The sequence below is a fragment of the Nuphar pumila genome, chromosome 17, assembly GCF_984573655.1.
Source record: "Nuphar pumila chromosome 17, dmNupPumi1.hap1.1, whole genome shotgun sequence".
NCBI lineage: Eukaryota > Viridiplantae > Streptophyta > Magnoliopsida > Nymphaeales > Nymphaeaceae > Nuphar > Nuphar pumila.
In genome coordinates this window covers 10,557,095-10,573,164 of record NC_143265.1, presented here as the reverse complement: position 1 = coordinate 10,573,164, position 16,070 = coordinate 10,557,095, and the positions used below count along the sequence as shown (strand labels likewise).

Below are 16,070 nucleotides of genomic sequence, written 5' to 3'. Positions count from 1 at the left end.
GAATCAGCCCCAACGTCTCTTTTATGTCCAGAGTCACTGTGTACAACAGTCAGTGGCTGACTGTTCTACACTGTACACAGTCAGCTAGTGACTGTGTACAGAAAAAGTACAAAAACAAAAAAATAAGTAAAGTGAAAATTACAGAAGATAAAAATAAAAATAAAAATAAAAATAAAAATAAAAATTACAAGAATATACGTATATACTTTAAATATGTATTTATATACTTATACATATACATACTCTTGTATTACGAAGAGCATATATATATATATATTCAAGTATATACATATATGTATTATTTTCTAACACTAACACCATAGATGTGATCTATAGGTTTTGTTTAGTGGGAATCAGTTTTTGGATCATTGGAATCTGACCTATATACAGTTTTTTCCGGTGATCAAAATTCAATTGCTATGAAGGTATCAATTTGTTCTGGCTCATAAAAATACATTTTTTCATAAAAAAAATGATCCAAGAGTTGATTCCCACTAAATCGTTCATGCTAAACACATCTAACGGTTCAGATCTATCATAAAACACTTCAAACTCTGGGTCCTAACAGGCCAGAAGATAAAAGAGGGCTTAATATGTTCAGTTCTCATATATATATATATATATATATATATATATATATATATATATATATATATATATATATATATATATATATAAGGAGTGCACCATGTGCACCTACTTACATATGACTGGAAGTCATGGGTGTAAGCTGCATTTGCTCAACCTCATTCTGATCCCATATATGCGTTCAGCATGTTCTGTTTGCGAGGTCCACACCTTGGATCGTGGCTTTTGGGCATAAAAGCATGAATTTTCCAGCCATAAATTTTTAGTACATTGTGGGCTGTTGATTTTTGAGCTCTAGAAAAACCTGCATGCATGTCACAATCACATGATCCAAAAACTCATTTTCTAATAAGCAATGTATGTAAATCATGTGTTATGGTGCTCTCAATTCACGTACTATACTGCTGGATTAATTCTAATCCAACGGTTTAGATGAGGTTTAAATTTTGACGGCTTTCAATTATTAACGATTTTCAAAGAAATAAATGAGTGGTGGTTTCCAAAGATGAAATAAATGGATGTTTCCTAATGAATCACTGTTGGAATATTAATTGCACATGGAAACAAATAGCAACGAGGTTGTAGGATAACCTAAGTGTAAAATGAACCTTGGAAGAACCAGATCCCATGATTCAGACAGTTTCAGAGAGGTTGAGTTTTGAAGCAACCAAATGGTGAGCAATAAATGAATGAGGTGCAATATGAACTGCCAGTTGTGCAGTTGTTTCCTTCTCCTCATTCACTTTTTTTGTTCCTTTAAGATTTGAAAAGGAAATCTTCGTAAAATCATGATTGAGAGCAACAAGTTACCCTGGAGAAACATCAACACAAGAGATTACAAAGATGGAGACACATTAAAGGAGAGCGAAGCACATTACCACATTACAAGAATCTATCCAAATGAATTCTAAACCTGGCATAGTGATCTAAATGAAATCTAAATTTGGCATAGTAGCACTAGCACCAAATTTCTCTTTGGCTTAGGAGTGTTATTGCAAAGATGGTTCCAAATATATCACTGGTATCTGGTTGTTTATTATGACATTGATCTAGTTCTTTCTTTCTTTCCAACTATCAACCAAGTGATGAAGAGCTATCATCCTACAAAATACACTATATTCCATTGTACATTTGAGTCTACAATATGCTTCCTTCCGTGATAAATTGCTGACTTGGCTATTCTAATTCCAATAATTTTGAGGAGAAAGTGCACTTAGCAAAATATGTGTTCTTATTTCCTCAATAGATAGGCAAGTGAACAATGGCCCATTAAATGTCTTCTATTTTGGAGATAATATGCACCAATTTGTGTTGGTACAATAGATTATGTATTTCATTATGAAAAAAGCAAGGTTGTAATTAGTGTATCGTTACCCGTATCGGTCAAGCCAATAGAAACACCGTATGGTATCATAAACGAATCGTAATTTTTTAATAAAAATTTTCGAAAAAAATCAAGAAAAAATATAAAAGATTCTAAAAAAATCATCACATCAAATAATGCTGACTTGCACAAAATACAACTATAAAATCACATATGAAGCATTTATGTCTCTATGAGCTATATAAGACATCATCAAGCATCAACTATCTCACAAGAATAATGCAAAATATTAAATATCTTGCAATTAAGAACATGTCACAAGACTCATACTTTCATACTAACAAAAAACAACAACAACTACGCCTTCATCCCAAAACAATTGGGGTCGGCGATATGAACCAACAAAGAAAATCATTCTGGGTCTTCCACATGAATCCTTCTCCTCCATTCATTTCTATCCAATGCCATGTCCTCGGTGAGGTTCAAAGCATTCATATCCTTTCCTATCACCTCCATCCATGTCTTCCTAGTCCTACCCCGACCTCTTTTAACTAATATATTTTCCCATTTCTCCATCCTTCTAACTGGAGCATCATTAGGCCTTCGTCGAATATGTCCAAACTACCGTAAATGATTCTCTCTCATCTTATTTTCAATGGGTGCAACGCCTACCTTCTTATGTATCTCCTCGTTCCGAATCTTATCTTTTATTGTATTTCCACACATCCATCTTAACATACGCATCTCAGCTACACTCATTTTTTGAATATGATGTCTCTTGGCAGCACGACATTCTGTACCATATAGTAAAGCGGGCCTAATAGTCGTCCTATAAAACTTTCCCTTCAATCGCAATGGCATTCTACGATCGCACAACACTCCAGTTGCACTCTTCCATTTCATCCACCCAACCTTTATCCTATGATTTACATCTCCATCAATTTCTCCATACTTTTGAATGATAGATCCCAAATATTTGAAAGAATCATCCACCGATATTTCTTGCTCACCAAGCTTCACTACACTCCCATCACTACTTCGTTGCTTACTAAATCGACATTCCATGTATTCTGTCTTACTCTTACTCAACTTAAAACCTCTTGCTTCCAATGTCTGTCTCCATAATTCTAACTTAGCATTAACCCTAGCTCTAGACTCATCAATCAAAACAATATCATCAGCGAACAACATACACCACGACACATTTTCTTGAATTGATCTCGTAAGCTCATCCATCACTATAGCGAATAGGAAAGGGCTTAAAGCAGATCCTTGATGTAACCCAACCGTTATAGGAAAGTTGGTTGTCACCCCTCCACAAGTGCGGACATTGGTTACTACTCCTTCATACATATCTTTAATTATACTAATGTACTTGAGAGAAACACCTTTCTTCATCATTGTCCACCAGAGAATGTCCCTAGGTACTCTATCGTACGCCTTCTCCAAATCAATAAAAACCATATGCAAATCTTTGTTCCTCTCTCTATTTCTCTCAATAAGTTGTCTAAGAAGATGTATAGCTTCCATAGTTGATCTTCTAGGCATAAAACCAAATTGATTCTCCGATATCATGACAACCTTCCTCAACCTAGACTCAATCACCCTCTCCCAAAGTTTCATAGTATGACTCATGAGTTTTATACCACGATAGTTTGTGCAATCTTGTATATCACCCTTATTCTTATATAGAGGCACCAAAGTACTCTTCCTCCACTCATTAGGCATCTTATTTGTCCGCCAAATCTTGTTAAAAAGATTTGTCAACCATTCTAAACCTTTCTCTCCCAAACATTTCCAAGCCTCGATAGGTATACCATCTGGGTCAACTGCCCTTCTTGATTTCATTTTCTTCAAAGCCTCTACAATTTCTTTCTTTTGAATCTTGCGCATGAAGTCACGATTCATCTCATGAAAAGGAATGGAAAAGTCTCCAAGATCCTGAGCATGACTTTCATTAAATAGCTTATCAAAATAATCTTTCCATCTCTCCTTAATCTCCTCATCTTTGACTAAAACCCTTTGCGTTTCATCTTTGATACATCTAACCATACCCAGATCCCTCGATTTCCTATCTCTAATTTTTGCAATCCTATAAATATCCTTCTCACCCTCTTTGGTATCCAACTTGTCATAAACCTCCTTATATACCTTATCCCTCGCGTTCCGAACTACTTTTTTAGCTTCCTTCTTTGCTATCATATACTTCTCCAAATTCTCATTATCACGACTTTTACTTAGATTTTTATAACACTCTCTTTTAACCTTAATAGCTAATTTGACATCCTCGTTCCACCACGATGTATCCTTACCTAGCGGTGCACCGCCTTTAGACTCACCCAATACCTCCTTAACCACCTTTCTCATGCCACCCGCTATCTTATTCCACATAGATTAAGAATCCTCCTCGAGACACCAATCAACTTCCTTAACTACCCGCTCTACAAACATTCCTTGTTTAGCTCCTTTCAGTGCCCACCACTTAATTCTAGGATCTATCCTATGTCTGTCCCTTTTGCGACATTGTCTAATTCTAAGATCTAAAATTAAGACTCTATGTTGTGTAGCTACACTTTCTCCCGGTATAACCTTACAATCGATGCAACAACCCCTATCTCTCTTTCTAAGTAGGAAAAAATCTATCTGACTCGTATTAACCCCACTTTTAAATGTTACTAGGTGAGACTCCTTCTTCCTAAACCAAGTGTTTGCTAAGATCATATCATAGGACAAACCAAAATCTAAAATCCTTTTTCAACTATCGTTTCTTTCTCCTATACCATAGCCTCCATGGATACTCTCAAATCCATCTCTACTAATGCCTACATGCCCATTAAGGTCACCGCCGATGAAAAACTTTTCTCCATAAGACATCCCTTGTACTACTCCATCTAAATCTTTCCAAAATTGACGCTTAATTAAATCATCTAAACCTACTTGAGGTGCATAAACACTAATAATATTAATAATATCTGTACCTAATACTAATTTAATAAGTAAAATCCTATCACCCTTCCTACGGACCTCAACTACATTATCTATAAACTCACGATTCATAACAATCCCTACTCCATTCTTATTCCTATTTATTCTTGTATACCAAATCTTATATCCCCAAGGTTCTATCACTTTTGCTTTCTCACCTACCCATTTGGTCTCTTGTAGACATAAAATATCAATCTTTCTCCTACACATAACATCTACTAACTCTACCAACTTACCAGTTAAAGACCCTATGTTCCAAGTGTCTAACCTGATTTTATGGTCTTGAACTATCTTCTTTACCCCCACTCGTCCAACAAAGTGAGGGAACCCTTGCCTATTTGACACCACACCCGGGCGCCGGTGTGACGCGTCGCTTCTGGGCGACGACCTAACAACCCTTGCCCATTTATCACTGCCTCCGGGCCCATAGAGTACAACGCGTTGCTCAGTAGGGAACGCCCCAACAAAATTCTCATATTGGTTCATATTCATAGGGTGTGACTAAGTTTTTATGCTGGCTGTCACTGGCCTACCGCAACCCTCCTCCTTTATCCGAGCTTGGGACCGACAGTGTATAACTAAACAGTTATGTACAGGCGGAGTTTCATACTTTCATACTACATAAACAAAAATATTATTATAATAGTTGCACTCGATTTTCAATCGGTTTTCACTCATTACTTGAGTGGCTTATTACTATGCTGGATCATCCGATGCCATCTTTGTTAGAGGAGTGTGAAGCCTGATTTCTACCTTGATATAAATATTTAATTTTTTTTCGCAGAACAACTCCCGTAAGTTGGCGGGAGGTTGTAGGGGGCAACATCCCCCGAGACAAAATTTTTTTTAGAGCAGCTTTGTAATTTATTCATAATAAAGATTTTTTTACCTTAACCTATTTTCTTGAGTGAAAAAATGGTATAAATGCATTTTTTTTAATCTTAACCCACTTCTTTGAGTAAAAAAAAAACTGTGAAAACGCACTTCTAATGGCGTCTAGACAAATGGAGAAGTTGGCCCTCAAAATGTATTTAAAACCTAAAATGAACAAAAAAATTGGCTATGATACACCTAGTACGGATGCGATACACTCATACCGCGATACGAGTGTATATCATATCGTAAACCCCAAAAGTAGCGATACGAACAACCTTGGAAAAAGTATTATCGTGGATAATAATGCTGAAGCACAAATACTCTTTTGAGTGTTCTATCTCTCAATATTCGTATAACTGTGTCGTTCTTATCTTTTTTCTTTTTTCCTTCTTATTCCATTTGGACGGACGTAATAGAGTGGCAAGGCAACGATACAATATCGTGTATTTTCATACTTAGTCATTTTCAGATTTTTTTCGAAAATTTAGCTGTCTGGGAGAAAATTTAACTGATGCTTTTGAGTCTGGGTTTGGCCCAGGTCTCGTTAGCTAGGTCTAAACAAGCCATTTAAAATGTAAGAAATAATTTTATTTTTGACCTTTAAATTCAAGCGAAATGTGAGCGAAATTCGGGTTAGTTTCAGGCAAAATTCAGAATTTATATTCATGTAATATACCGTTGGATCCGTTTCAGAATGCCGAGCGCAACGATATGTTACTTTTCTGAATTTTAGTTCCGGTTGGCCCAAAAATCGTATTTTTTTTAAAAAGGAGCATTTTGTCGGTTTGGATCCGGATTTGGATCCGATGGATTTAATCCAAATTAATATGGATTTGGACTCTATCCAAGACCCATATTAATCTAGATTTGGTCCAGTCCAAAATGTATTTGGATTTTTAGAAATGGATTTGGATCTTGGATCCAAATCCAAATCCAAATCCAAATCCAAATCCATGCCTAATGATTTTATAGCTTCAAATTTGTTTAGGAGCTTTAAATTTGAGTTAATTAAGATTAAAAGACCTCCCTAGTTAATTTGGCTATTTTTGAAAACTTTTAAATAATTATTAATTATTTAATACTAAATAATTAAGTAATTCCATTTAATTCTGAATTTTTATTTTAGGGTTGATTAGGACTTCTTAAAAGAGTCTTTGTACGTGCCTAAGAAGGCTAGAGTAAGTTTTAGAAAGGACTTTAAAAAAATTGGAAACTTTGAAAAGTCAATTTTAAAAAAATTGGATTTTTTTTGAAAGAGTTGAGAGAGAGAGTCCCAAGGGGGAAGCTCTCTTCTAGCCCATTTAGAGAGGGTTGGAGAAGGGGAGGGGGGGGGGGGGTCACCCCCCTCTTGGCTTACCAAAAAAAAGAAGGGGAAAGAGAAAGAAAGAGGGAAAAATGAGAGAGGAAAAGAAAGAGAAGGAGAGGAAAAAGGAGGAAGAAGAAGAAGGAGAAGCTTTCTTCTCCAGCCATCCAACCCCTTTCACCATTATTTTCCTTGTTCTCTCCGATTCACGCAAAGGTACATGTCTCCTCTCTTGAAACAAGTGAGAAATCGAATACCGATTGGATTTTCATGCAAAATTTTGGTGGAAATCCATGGTTAAAGAGTGAATTTATATGTTCACTCTAGAAAACATGGATGAGGATTCATGGATCCTCTTCCATGTGTGTATTTTTTTATTCTTTTCACTTTTTCAAATGAGTAAATTTCTGTATATGCTAAAACAAATTTTTTATTTAAGGTAGATGTGTTTAGAATTTCTTCTTGATAAATATTGATTTCCATGGATGTGTTTTGATTTTATTCATCTTTTCACAAGCAAGATTTTGTATATGCTTATTTATAGGATAAAACATAAATTTTAATGCTGTTTAAAGTTGTTCAATACATGTTTGTTCCATGGTAAATTGATTCTCATGATTAACCCCCTGAAAAGTAGTTGGATGTATTCATTTATGTTTGCATACTTAGATAAAAGTGCATATGCAAACACATTGAGGGTGATCATGGCCATGTGTGCATAGTTGTTTCATGAATCTGTACATGCATGCTAGTTTGAATGGAAAGATGCATGTGAGTACCTGTCTGAAAGATAAAAATTCTGCATATACGGGCAGCCTGAATGCTTATTATGTTCATACATGCAAAAATCAGAGTTAAGCATGACTTTCTGTGCATTTTTATAAGCCTGTTACAACCCGGCAGACCTGCACAGGATCAGCCTGTGCAGGGTGGCTGCTGGGCTTGGTTTTTAAAAAAAAAAGGGAAAGAGTTTCTAATATTTTTTTTTTAAAAAAAAAGAGATGGTTGGGCCGACTGGCAGCCGAGGGAGGCTCGGCTGACTGCAAGGTCCTGGCAGAACATACACAAGTCCTGTCCGGGCCGGGCCTGTGCATGGTCTGCCAGGCACAGTCCAGCCAAGAGGCTAGACTGGCACAGGCCTGGCAGCTCACTGCCAGGCCCAGTTGGGTCTTATCAGGCCAGACCCAGCAGACCAGGGTCGGTTGGGCTTGATTGGGACCCCAGCCGACTGGGTCGGCAGGGTGTTAAGCTCCCTTTTCAAAAAAGAAGAAAGGAAAACAAGTAGAAGATTTAAAATATTTTTTTTTAAAACAAGGACGTGTTTTGGGATGGCTGGCAGCCAACCGAGTGGACCTTGGCTGATTGCCTGGCAGCCGGTGCACAGGCCCAGCCTGGGCCGTGTGTCACCCTGCCAGATTGCTGGCCTGTTCGGTATTCTAAGCTATATATATATGGGCTGACCTGTTTTTACAAATAAAAAACAAAGAGGTATATTATGGTTGTGTTGTGGCCTGTTTGGGTTCAGTTGGGTCCGGACTGGACTGAACCCAGTTTGATAGGCCCACTTAAAAAAAAGGGTATAGTAAGATTGAACACCTTGTGTTTGCGCAACTCTGGAATTTGAGATTTTATATGCATGTAATTTCCAGATTTATGTTTTATGCATATATGCTACGAATGTTAAAGTTTCATGTGTTTGAATTTGCGTGACATGCTTAAGGATTATGCAAGGTGAAATTTGTTTCCAATGCATATGCATACATGAACTAACGTGTGTTTCACGTACGTACGAACGTATGAATGTTCACCAATGTAAATTGAGTTGATTCATGGGTGGAAACATGTTTGTAAAGTTCACATGAAATCACATGCACATAAATGTTGTGAACATATGCTTAAGAATGTTTTAATTCATGCACATTGTTATTCAACATATATGAGCGTGCATCTTAAAAACACGTTGACATCATTGCACTTATAACATGTTGTTATGATCTTGGCTTATGATGCATCGATGATCAAGATGAATCATCGCGGGCCTGGTGAGCCTTGAGCTTTGATGCTCCTACTTGTTTTGCATGCATCGCAAAGATTACATTGATATTGTTTATATATTGCACTGTTCGATTGTTTTCACGGGTTGTGGTCCTGTGATGAGCCTCGCATGTGAAATGTGAACTCGGGTTTTTAATTGCGTGTGCTGAATTGCAAATTAATGAATGAGTATTAATAATAAAATTTAAGAAAGAGAACAGTGTAATATACTTTTTAAGATATCCCGTCTTTAGAATGAGGTTTTTGAAGTTGCTGTTTTGGAGAACCGTGAGGATATAAAAATTTTGTGTGCATTGTTGTTGCCCCTGAACTCAATATTGAGGTTCTTTCCTGGACACAGTTTTATGGAGCTTCCGCCACTTTGCCTTGGGGTGGTGTGTAGATACAACTGTTGTTTTGATATACCGAGAAAAGTGACACTTGTGGATGGGTGATCTAATGTTCCGAAGGCTGTTTCGGTTGAGGACTAAGTTTGGAACACAATAATAAAATACAACTTGTGTGCTAAGTTATCCTGAGAACCCTACTTGACCTAAAAAATTCTTACACGTTTAGTGTATCCGCGGACAACTGTAATAAAAAGCGGAACTTATATTGTGTGCATCTTAATAAGGATATGCATATAATAATAGAACTTGATAAAAATAATAATTTATTCATGATATATATTCACATCATGCATCTTCTTATTATGCATTAGATCATGCATATTTATTTGTGTTCCTTATGATGCATGGTTGAATTTTATGAGATTGCATCATGTATCATGATTAATGCCTTTACTGCTTATGAAATTATGAAAAGTGTCCGAAGACATGACATTGGATAGAAATGATTGGAGGAGAAGGATTCATGTGGAAGACCCAGAATGATTTTCTTTTTTGGTTCATATCGCCGACCCCAATTGTTTTGGGATGAAGGCGTAGTTGTTGTTGCATGAATTCTATATGTGTTCTTTATGCTTGTTTGTTTCATTAGAGGGATTCATACGCAAAATTTCTTGGATTTTGACACCCTACTTGTGGTGTTTTTCACAGTCTCAGATGCCCAGTGAGGCGACTTGCTCATGAGAGGAGCTACGAGGGGATCACATGACTGTATGATAGACTTCTATAGACAATGAAACTCTTTCTTTTTATTTTTTTTATACACTTTGATGTTCTTATTTAATTGTCTCATGACTCTTATCATTTCTTTATTAATAAAGTTGATTCAGTTTGAGTTTGGATTGAAAGATGGAGTGTAAGATCCCTTGTGGTGTGTCGAGTTTCTTAGTTATGATGGAACTGTAAAGGCTCCGGGTTTCTGACAATGTTTCCGCAATTGATTTAAAAAAAAATCGCACTTTTTCATGGGTATAAGTCGTGGTCGTTACAAGAGATGACATGGTCTTCATCGTTATCATCATCATCTTATTCTTATACTTTTTCTAATGTCTTTTTTTCCTTATGTCATTAGATAGATAAACATTTTGGCTAGATTTCCTGGCATCTAACCTTGAATAGAAACAGAGAAAGATCTAGAAAATCTCGTTGTCATACTTTTTAGCGGGAATAAAAAGAACAAGGCTGAAAAATGGCTTAATCTCAAACAATAGGATAGTGCTGTATTATCAAAATAACCTATTGAAATGCCTTCTTCCTACTCTTGGAAGGCCTATTTGTTTGACTTAATGTATTGAAGATACGCGATACAAGAATTTTGGCTGATCTAGGTGTATGTCCATAGTAATGCATGTATAAAGATCTTAAGGCTACTCTTATAGTGTACTAATTGGTTTTGTTGCCTTTGCTGGCTGTAGGTGTAAGTCCATGGTAATGCATGTATGTATGAAGATCTTAAGGCTACTCTTGTAGTGTATAAGACTATAAGCTAGCAAGTTGATTTTGATCCCTTTACTTGGTCATAGTGAAATCTTATGGGCTTTGTTCTTCTACACTAGTTTCTTATTTTTAACTTCTTGTATGATCAAAATCTATTTTTAATGCTAGCCCTGATGGCAACTTATGGTTTATATGTTCAGGACCGATCATGCTAAGGAACTTCTAACTAATGGTTGTCCTCACTGTAATGGAGAGGTTTGTTCTTTGATCTGCCTCCTCTTTTATCAATCATTTTCCATGTGGACTTATATCATGTCTTGATCGCGGAACATGCATGTCATAATTCTGAATTTTTCTCTTTACAACAAGATCTCTTAATCTTCATTGTGTAGAAATTCCAAACATGATCAAAATTGCTCTTGGAGTTCTGCCTGATGCTTCTTTATTTCCAGAAATTTCATAATTGAAAGGTTGTTGACCAAATGGATTCATGTGAATTGGACAGGAGAATGGCTTCAAGACACACAAATTGTTGGAACAAGAAATACACAACCTAGAGGTATGCAAAACCTTAGGCCTTTCATATTGATTGCTAATACGTCGAGAAATTGACCTTTGTCCTTATTTAGGATTTGGAGATATCTGCTTTATATACGGATCCCTCTGGCACCTTTCATGTGGCTTCATTTAAAGCAAAGGACTTATCTGATTCATGGGTCTGGAGAACTCCTGAAAGTAGCGCGCATAGACCATATACAAATGAGGTACATCTCTCTCTCTCTCTCTCTGCGCACACACACAAAGAAACATGCATGCTCACATAAGGGAGAAAAACATTTGAGCAAAACTGCTGCCATTCTCATCTTGATTGAATATTAATAAGGGAAATTTTCAAATATCCCCAAACTTTTAAATCTAATTCATGCACACCAAAATTTTGAGAGTTTGCAAATTCACACCAAAATTTTTACTTGGGTTAATCAAATTGCCTCAATCATAAATTAACATTGGGTTGTTCTTGGGTTAACACTAACTCATGTTTTGAAGTTACCATTTTACCCTTATAATTTGTGAGAAAAAAATACTAATTTACCCATATTTTAGAAGTTTGACAGTAAGGCTGCCAATAGAATGTATTTAATGTAAAAAAATGTATACTTTTGCAATGATGCTTGAACTCATGACCTCTCTAACATAAAAGAAGATGCTAAACACTACACCAAATACCTAATTGTTAGATATATTGGAAAAAACAATATAACTATATATAAATTCCAGCAAGCCAATCAAACCAATGACCCGACCCCCTGATTGCACATTCAGGTTCGTGTTTGGTATGCATGATTATGAATTGGCAAAACCTGAACTCGGTAATTTATTATTTTATCGAGTTTGGGTATATTTTGTTGGGTCGGGTACCGGACCCATTGACAGTCCTAAAACCAATCAACATAACAATGACCCAACCCACTAATAACACAACCAAGTCTGTTTGGAAACTTGAAACTTTATGCTTACCGAACATGAGCCTGGTTGTGCTATTAGTGGGTTGGGTAATTATTGGGCTTGATTGGTTTGCTGGAATTTACACAGTTATATATATATATATATATATATATTGAATTGTTAACATTTGGGTATTTGGTGTAGTGGCTAGCATCTTGTTTTATGTTAGAGAAGTCATGAGTTCAAGCATCATTGCAAACAATAGGTTTTTTTACATCAAATGCATTCTATTAATAGCCCTATGATCAAACTTCTAAAATAGGGGTAAATTGGTAATTTTATCACTAGTTACAGGGTAAAACGGTAACTTCAAAACATGAGTTAGTGTTAACCCAAGAACAACCCAACCTTAATTCATGATTGGGGCAATTTAATTTTAACCCAAGTAAAAACTTTGGTGTGAATTTGCGAACTCGCATGAATTAGACTCAAAAGTTTGGGGGGTCTTTGAAAATTTCCCTATTAATAAATAAAGCAGGCATGATGATGAAGGTTTTGCTATCTAGGAGGGTTCAAGCGGGTGTATTATCTTCAAATCCTACAATATTTCAAAGCAAACTTGTCATAATTTTTACTTTGTCTCTTTAAGATAGCAACATGCTTAATTAGACTTAAATTCACTTAAAATTAAAGAATTCGAATAAGATCTGCTGATAAATTGTGATTCTTCAGGAACTTTTTCATTTTGGCTTTTTGCTTTGTTCAATGGTGTTGTACTAGTGATTTTGTCTTCTGATTTATAGATCAGGGAAGGTTCAGTTCATCATAATCTAAGTGAGCAAGAGCATAATTCAGTTCTCTGGCACCAAGAAACAATTCGCCAATTTTCTTATCATTCGCAGGCTCTACAAAATAATCCAGTGAAACTCAAGCGACGGGTAAGGTGCCATTTGAACACATGACTGCTTGTTTTATTCAATGAAGGCTATTAGTTTATTGTTATCAATTTCCCTCATAAATATCTGGTTGTGAATTGTCATTTTTTAAAAAGTATTTTATCGCCTTGTTATATGCAAAGTATGGTGCATGTATCTGGTCAAAGGAAAATAATTTATGAATACATGGGTGCAAACTGCAAACATCTTATGGTACACACTACACAACTTTATATAAAAAGGTTAAGTTGGTATAATTGTGTATGTCAATAATGAGCCTCTCTGTCTGCCTTGGACGTGACCCAGTAATTTCCTTTGTAGCTACTACGGAAAGAGAAGAAAGCCAGACGAACAGCAGAATTGCTCCAAACTGATGAGGAGAGTGAGAAACTCATGGAAATGGCAGCCATTGAACGATCAAAGCAGCTTGACACAACTATTCGAGGAAAATATAGCATATGGCGACGAGAATATAGCAACCCAAATTCAGATTCTCTTTTGAAACTTATGAAGGACCAGGTTATAATGGCTAAAGCTTATGCAAGCATCGCTCGCTCCAAGAACGAACTCAGTCTGTATGATTCCTTGATGAAGTGCATCAAGGAAAATCAGCATGCTATGGGAGAATCAGAGTTAGACACCGAACTGCATCAGAGGTATCCTGTCATTCACCTTCAGTTTCTTTTGTTGCATTAGCCCCCAATGCTCAATCTTAGTTGTAAAATTTTATCCAGTGCACTTGAACGAGCAAAAGCAATGGGTCATGTTTTATCTACTGCGAAAGAGAAGTTGTACGATTGTTTAGAAGTTGCAAGGAAGCTACGGGCCATTTTGCAGCAGGAAGAAGAGAATATAGTTACACTGAGGAAGCAATCTACTTTTCTGACTCAGGTCTCTGCCAAAACAGTCCCAAAGGGCCTGCATTGCCTTCCGTTGCGTCTCACCACTGATTACTTCTTGCTGGACCCTAGCAAGAACAAATTAACATCTACAGAAAAACTTGAAGATCCAAGTCTCTACCATTATGCTTTATTCTCTGATAATGTTCTTGCTACTTCTGTAGTTGTCAATTCGACCATTTTTAATTCCAAGGAACCAGAGAAGCATGTTTTTCATGTTGTGACAGACAAGCTGAACTTTGCGGCTATGAAGATGTGGTTTCTTGTGAACTCACCCCCTGGTGTGGCTGTTCATGTCGACATTGTTGATGATTTCAAATGGCTGAATTCATCCTACTGTCCAGTCCTACGGCAGCTTGAAACTGCAGCGATGAGGGAGTATTACTTTAAAGCTGACCATCCGACAACCATGTCTGCTGCTGATACAAATCTCAAGTACAGGAACCCCAAATACTTGTCAATGCTGAACCATCTTCGCTTTTATCTGCCAGAAGTCTTCCCGAAGCTCAATAAGATACTGTTCCTTGATGATGATATAGTTGTCCAAAAGGATCTAACACCACTCTGGACTGTTGATCTGCAAGGGATGGTTAATGGTGCAGTTGAGACCTGTAAAGAGAGCTTCCACAGGTTTGATAAGTATCTAAACTTCTCTAACCCATTGATATCAAAGAATTTTGACCCAAATGCATGTGGATGGGCCTTTGGAATGAACATGTTTGACTTGAAAGAGTGGAAGAAGCGCGACATTACTGGAATTTATCATTATTGGCAAAATTTGGTACGTGTTTTGACTTCTATTTCTTGAGCATGTCTTTTTTCCCCCTACTATTTTGGGTTGTCATCCTAGCCTTCCAGACAAGTAACAACTGCCGAGTTTTGACGGTGGGTCTTTGGTCACGTTGATATTGCTCAAAATCTTGAGCTTTCCTAAAGAGCTTCTCTGTCCTATTGTTTACGCAGACAGTTTGGAATTCTTGCAAGATAAACTGCACTGATGATAGTGTTACATACATGACCAAACACATTAGATCTTGATTTGTTTTATCAGCAATGTCCATTGGGCTGATGGATGGGATCCAAAATAGGGAGCAGTTATTGGTTAGTTGGCACACAACTCTCCCCACCTTCCAGTGGATTCCATCTCCCATCCATCTTTGAGATGGTCTGGCCTGGTTATTAAGCATGTTGTCAATTACATTGCCATAATCCTATTTTGAACTAGTTTAGGCTTTCATAATTGATCAGTTTGTTTGACCTTTTGGTCATTTATTTATTTGCTCTTTTGCTATGTAGAATGAGGACCGGACGCTGTGGAAGCTAGGGTCGCTGCCGCCTGGGCTAATCACTTTCTACAATCTCACCCAACCACTCGACCGGTCATGGCATGTTCTTGGACTTGGTTATGACCCAGCACTCAACCTGACAGAGATAGAGCATGGTGCTGTCATCCATTACAATGGCAACCAGAAGCCATGGTTGGAACTTGCCCATATCAAGTACAAGCCCTTTTGGACTAAGTATGTATCATTTGACAATCCTTATCTGCAACAATGTGGGATAAGAGAATGATGGATAATCCAAAATGCAAATTCTACAAAATCTGTTTTTTCTGTGTTCCTGCACTTTCCTTCACTCTAGTGGGTGGGGGTGGGGGTGGGGGTGGGGAGCTTGTAAATGATACAGCAGTTTTTGGAAATTGAATTGATTTTTTTCTCCAGATGAATTTGCAGGTTCTACTCTGGAATTGTGTGTTCTCCAAGGAGAATTAAACCCAAGGAACAAATACTAGGCTGGCTTGTGTTAGTCTCTGACTTGCCTCAATTAATTAACTGG

The 16,070-nt window shown here is 36.9% G+C and overlaps 1 protein-coding gene across 1 annotated transcript in view; it reads left to right on the top strand.

Annotated features, from left to right (window-relative positions):
* Nucleotides 1-15,836, top strand: part of LOC149811610 (putative galacturonosyltransferase 3) — a 30,403-nt gene extending 14,567 nt beyond the window's left edge. Inside the window, exons 2-8 of the mRNA XM_089993536.1 lie at nt 11,155-11,209; nt 11,460-11,513; nt 11,584-11,718; nt 13,204-13,338; nt 13,657-13,991; nt 14,070-15,015; nt 15,531-15,836. Of these exons, the coding sequence (XP_089849662.1) occupies nt 11,155-11,209; nt 11,460-11,513; nt 11,584-11,718; nt 13,204-13,338; nt 13,657-13,991; nt 14,070-15,015; nt 15,531-15,806 (1,936 nt within the window). The 3' untranslated portion in view covers nt 15,807-15,836. The remainder of the gene's footprint in view (nt 1-11,154; nt 11,210-11,459; nt 11,514-11,583; nt 11,719-13,203; nt 13,339-13,656; nt 13,992-14,069; nt 15,016-15,530) is intronic.
* Nucleotides 15,837-16,070: the final 234 nt, after the last annotated feature.